The 5,209-nt window shown below is 56.1% G+C and overlaps 1 protein-coding gene across 1 annotated transcript; it reads left to right on the top strand.

The window, feature by feature from the left end:
• The first annotated feature begins 561 nt into the window (after positions 1-561).
• FJX1 (four-jointed box kinase 1) lies at positions 562-3,270 on the top strand. The gene has a single exon (XM_049648218.1). The coding sequence runs from the start codon at positions 811-813 to the stop codon at positions 2,110-2,112; it is 1,302 nt and encodes a 433-aa protein (XP_049504175.1). The 5' UTR covers positions 562-810; the 3' UTR covers positions 2,113-3,270.
• The last annotated feature ends 1,939 nt before the right edge of the window (positions 3,271-5,209 follow it).

Genomic DNA, 5,209 nt, shown 5'->3' with positions numbered 1-5,209 from the left:
ACGGAATCACCAACGTCAAAGCGCACACGCCCGCAGCGGCCCGCCGCGGTAAGCACAGTCGGAAAAGGGGGTCGGTTCAAAGTTGTTTGCTACAGACGGTTCCTCTAACCGGGCTGGAGTCACATCCTCCGTGGCTCGGAGAGATTCCCAGGGATTTACATAAAGGCAGGGTGAATCACACCGTCGGAAAGCGAGCAGGCGAAGGGACCCGCCCCAACACTCGCCAGGCGGCGCCCAGAGCGCGGCAGGGGTCAGTCTGAACTTTGCAGGAGGCCGGCGCTGCCCCGGCGCGGGGACCCGGCGACCTCTCCAACCAGGGACCGAGCCGCGGCCCTCCTACCCCGCGCCACTCCAGCTCGGTGCCGCCCCCTCCGACGCCCCCGCGCGGGCGCCGCCAGCCCGGCTTCCTCCAGGCCGCTAAGTCCCCGACCGAAGTGGGGCCGCCTCTCCCGCTCGGAAAGAGCCATCGCCGCTTTAAGGGGAAGAGGAGGGGAAGGGGGCGGGGGAGTGGGGGGCGGGGAGCCGCGGCCGCGGAGGGGGAGGGGGATCCCCCTCGCTCCCACGTGGTCCGGGCGCCTGTGAATCGCGCCCGCCCGAGGGTCTCACAGCGAAATACAAAAGCAGCTGGGAAGCGGCGGCGAGGCGAGTTCCCAGCGCGGGGCGGAGCGCCAGGCAGAGCCCCGCTGCCGCGATGGGGCTGAGGCGCCCGGAGCCCCGGAGCCAGCACGCTGCCGGGCCCGCCTCGCCGCCGGGACCCGGGCGCCCGGGCTCGGCTTGAAGCGGCGGCGGCCCCAGCACGGCCGGGGGAGCATGGGCAGGAGGATGCGGGACGCCGCCGCCGCCGCCGCGGGGCTCTGGCTGCTGGCGCTGGGCTCGCTGCTGGCGCTGTGGGGCGGGCTCCTGCCGCCGCGCACCCAGCCGCCCGAAGACCGACTCCCGCGGCGCCCGGCCCGGAGCGGCGGCCCGGGGCCCGCGCCTCGCTTCCCCCTGCCCCCGCCCCTGGCGCGGGACGCCCGCGGCGGCTCCCTGAAAACTTTCCGGGCGCTGCTCACCTTGGCGGCCGGCGCGGACGGCCCGCCCCGGCGGCCCCCGGGCGAGCGCGAGCGACACGTGCCAGCCCGGCGGCTCGGGCCGGAGGGGCGCGCCGTGGTGCACGGGGGCGTCTTCTGGAGCCGCGGCCTGGAGGAGCAGGTGCCCCGCGGCTTCTCGGAGTCGCAGGCGGCGGCGTGGCTGGAGGCGGCGCGCGGCGCCCGGGTGGTGGCCCTGGAGCGCGGCGGCTGCGGGCGCAGCTCCAACCGGCTGGCTCGCTTTTCCGACGGCACCCGCGCCTGCGTGCGCTACGGCATCAACCCCGAGCAGATACAGGGCGAGGCCCTGTCCTACTACCTGGCGCGCCTGCTGGGCCTCCAGCGCCACGTGCCGCCGCTGGCACTGGCCCGGGTGGAGGCTCGCGGCGCGCAGTGGGCGCAGGTGCAGGAGGAGCTTCGTGCCGCACACTGGACGGAGGGCAGCGTGGTGAGCCTGACGCGCTGGCTGCCCAACCTCACGGACGTGGTGGTGCCCGCGCCCTGGCGCTCGGAGGACGGCCAGCTGCGGCCCCTGCGTGCCGCCGGGGGCGAGCTGGCCAACCGCAGCCAGGCGGAGCTGGTGGACCTGGTGCAGTGGACCGACTTGATCCTTTTTGACTATCTGACGGCCAACTTCGACCGGCTCGTCAGCAACCTCTTCAGCCTGCAGTGGGACCCGCGCGTCATGCAGCGCGCCACCAGCAACCTGCACCGCGGCCCCGGCGGGGCGCTGGTCTTTCTGGACAACGAGGCGGGCTTGGTGCACGGCTACCGGGTGGCGGGCATGTGGGACAAATATAACGAGCCGCTGCTGCAGTCGGTGTGCGTGTTCCGCGAGCGGACTGCGCGGCGCGTCCTGGAGCTGCACCGCGGCCAGGACGCGGCCGCCCGGCTGCTGCGCCTCTACCAGCGCCACGAGCCTCGCTTCCCCGAGCTGGCCGCGCTCGCCGACCCCCACGCTCAGCTGCTGCAGCGCCGCCTCGACTTCCTCGCCAAGCACATTTTGCACTGTAAGGCCAAGTACGGCCGCCGACCGGGGACTTAGCGTACCCTGGAGGAAGAGAGAGAGAGAGACCCCTGGCTGAGGAATGGCTGATGGGGGAAGGGCCGTCGCTTCGGCCGCCGCGGGGGACCAGCCGGCCAACGCCCAGCCAGTGGCCGGAGCGGGAGGGAGGCTAAAACTTCAGCTTCACCCACCTGCCCCTTTCTCTCCGTCTCCTGCTGTTTCCTTTCAAAGTTCTGGGAGGACGAACTCACCGGGGGAAGAAGTGAACCATTCCTTCCGCCCAGCCTCTGAAAGGATTCTACCCTGTGCCAGCACTGAGTTTGGATCCGAAGAAACGGGCTGCGGAGTTTGGCCCCCGGGTGGCCGTCTCCGTGGGAGATGCATCCCGTTCCTTGGCCCCCGCATTCCCCTTCCGAAAAAGGAAAACTTCTGTTTGAGCCGTTGAGCTAATCCTGCATTTCCTACCAAACGCCGCGCTGGTGGCCCCGGAGCTGGGCTGTGACATTGGCTGGTGGAGCCCCCTTCCTGTGTTCCGCCTTTGTTCCAGCACCGTGATGGTGAGATCACTGTTAGGAGCTGGGGGAAGGCTCCCGATAGGACAAAGAGAGCAGGACCTTCGGAACCGGGGTGGGGGTCCTACAGACCCTGACAATGAGTCTGACTTGTTCCTTACCACTTGTCATTTTGGCCTAAGGGCTACAAATACAGGACCGGCTGTATGCGCTGAGTCAAGTAATGAATTTCTTCTTCCTCCCCCCTCCCCATCGACCAAAATTTTGACAATGATGATGTTCACCAGAAGAAAATGAATTTCATGCACTTTACTTTGTTTTTATTTTAATTTTTTATTAAGAAAAACTTTTTTATTTGACAGAATTTGCCTTCTGTGTATATATGTGCATAAAGTGTTGTAAATATGCTAAACAGACTTATATTTCAATAAAAGGGAGTTTAAAATTTAGAATTTAATTTATGTGGTTTTAAGTGTGGGAGCTATCTGATGCCCTACCAGCTTTTTAGAATAAGCCTTAGGGTTTCTCCCTTGTGGATGTGCTTTACAAAACAAAGGATGCATATATATCCCAATTGTCACTATCAGAACTTGGAGAATTAAACAAAGACAAGAGCAGATTCTCTGTCCTGTTTGCTCAGATGAACCCTAGTGCTGGAAATTTCAGAGTTCAGCATAAAATGTGGGGGAGAGAGAGGAAAGGAAAGAATTCTACTTCCTGGCAAATAAAACTTTAATGTGAAAGGATTTTCACTGCAATATATTTCTATATTAATCAGTTGGCAAATATTGTAGAACCAGATGTGCAGACTAAAATGTGACAAATGCCCCCCCCTTTTAAACTTAACTACAGTGGACACGTGTTGCCCATTATTTTCAGCATTGTAATTGCTATGCATCACAATATGTACAGATAATAAGCTGAACACATACTGCAAATAGGGAGAGAAAGTCATAAATGAATTCTTTTCGTTAAATTCCATTTTATCCAGGAGGTCATAATCTCCAACATCTGGACCTCTCCAACTCTCTTAAGAGTTTTTTTCCCCCCCAGGTACCAATTGCACAGTCCCCTCAGAATAGCCATGGTGAGACCAAGAAAGTGGGCGGTACTTTGTATGTGACCTTTGAATCCTTGCTTTTTGGGGACTTCAAACTCAGAAAATATTTTTGGGTTGTCTTAAGCTCCTTTTTGACCCATGAGGGAAGAGGAGAGGGGGGGTTGGTTTGTGTTTGTTTTAAACCCTCCGGTGTTTAATCTTGACATTTCATTCGATCTCTGGGTCCAAGTGACCTTGCTTGTCATCTCATTTTTATTTAATGACTTTTAACTGCAAGCAACTTTTGTTTACTTTAATAGTTGGTTTATTTGGTGTGCATTTGTAAGCCTAGGGTTTTCTAGACTCCTGAAGATAATTGAATCTCTGTGGGTTCCCCTTCTCACTCCACATTACAACACAGCCCTGCGTAACTTCACTATTTAATATCATCCTTACCCTTTTAGTGCCTTATGCTAAGCCAAATCTTATTTCAGCTGAAAAAAAAAGTCCATAAACTTTGTGGGATAAGCCAAATTTTTTCATTAGTCCAGCCACAGAATGTACCGATGATGGCAAATACTATCTTCTTTTCAAGATCTTGTTCGTGTGAGACCTCTGATAATTATACCTTTCAAAAAGAAACATTTTCCATTTCTGATGATTAATAACTATATGAGACTTGCTGCCTAAGTCAGCCCAGGCTGCTCCAAGAAAAGGATAAATATTTAGCAACCTGCATTTTTACTCGACATGTTCATTGAGGAAAACGATGAGCAGGAAGAAGTTCAGAATACGCAGGAAATACACCCCGACTCCCACGTAGCATCAGCATTGGTGAGTTCGGGGTCAGCAGCATTCTTTATGTGCCCAAGCCCAGACTTGACCAAACCAGAGCAAGAAACTAAGCATCATTTAAATGGCTGTTCTCAGATTCTTTAGTGAACCATATCTGCCTGTTCGAGAAGTAAGTGTAATTACACAGTGGAGTTGGTAAGGGAACCAAGGCTTAATTACAGAGAACAGGCCTTAACTGTTGCCATTCCTCGTGGATAATCGGTAGGCTATGGCATGGAAAGATCAATTAAAGATTGCCGTGGTCAGTGAATAGTGCTAGGGCCAAATCATTTTTCAGATGACGAAAAAAAAATTTTTTTAACTTTCGGGCTACAGCGTGATGTGGAAAGAGTAATGGATTCTGCAGGCAAACTGTATCCTGAATCCTGCCCCTCACCTATTTACTTTCAGCAAATCATTTAACTTAGTTCCCTCATCTATGAAATGGAGATTCCATCAGAGTATTGTGGGATTTAATGTTAACCTATAAAACATAAGGGCATGTAATAGGTACTTAAAAAAAAAAAAACCCTCACTTCCTTTTCATCTTTAAAAAAACCTCTTGGGGCGCCTGGGTGGCTCAGTCGGTTAAGCAGCCGACTTCAGCTCAGGTCATGATCTCGCGTTCCATGAGTTCGAGCCCCGTGTCGGGCTCTGTGCTGACAGCTCAGAGCCTGGAGCCTCTTTCAGATTCTGTGTCTCCCTCTCTTTGACCCTCCCCCGTTCATGCTCTGTCTCTCTCTGTCTCAAA

This window comes from Panthera uncia, chromosome D1 (assembly GCF_023721935.1).
Source record: "Panthera uncia isolate 11264 chromosome D1, Puncia_PCG_1.0, whole genome shotgun sequence".
Taxonomy (NCBI): domain Eukaryota; kingdom Metazoa; phylum Chordata; class Mammalia; order Carnivora; family Felidae; genus Panthera; species Panthera uncia.
This window is presented reverse-complemented; position numbering and strand designations above follow the sequence as displayed.

Bases quoted from the DNA above. Each gene is read 5' to 3' on its own strand.
- FJX1 (XM_049648218.1), top strand. From the start codon at position 811: ATGGGCAGGAGGATGCGGGACGCCGCCGCCGCCGCCGCGGGGCTCTGG.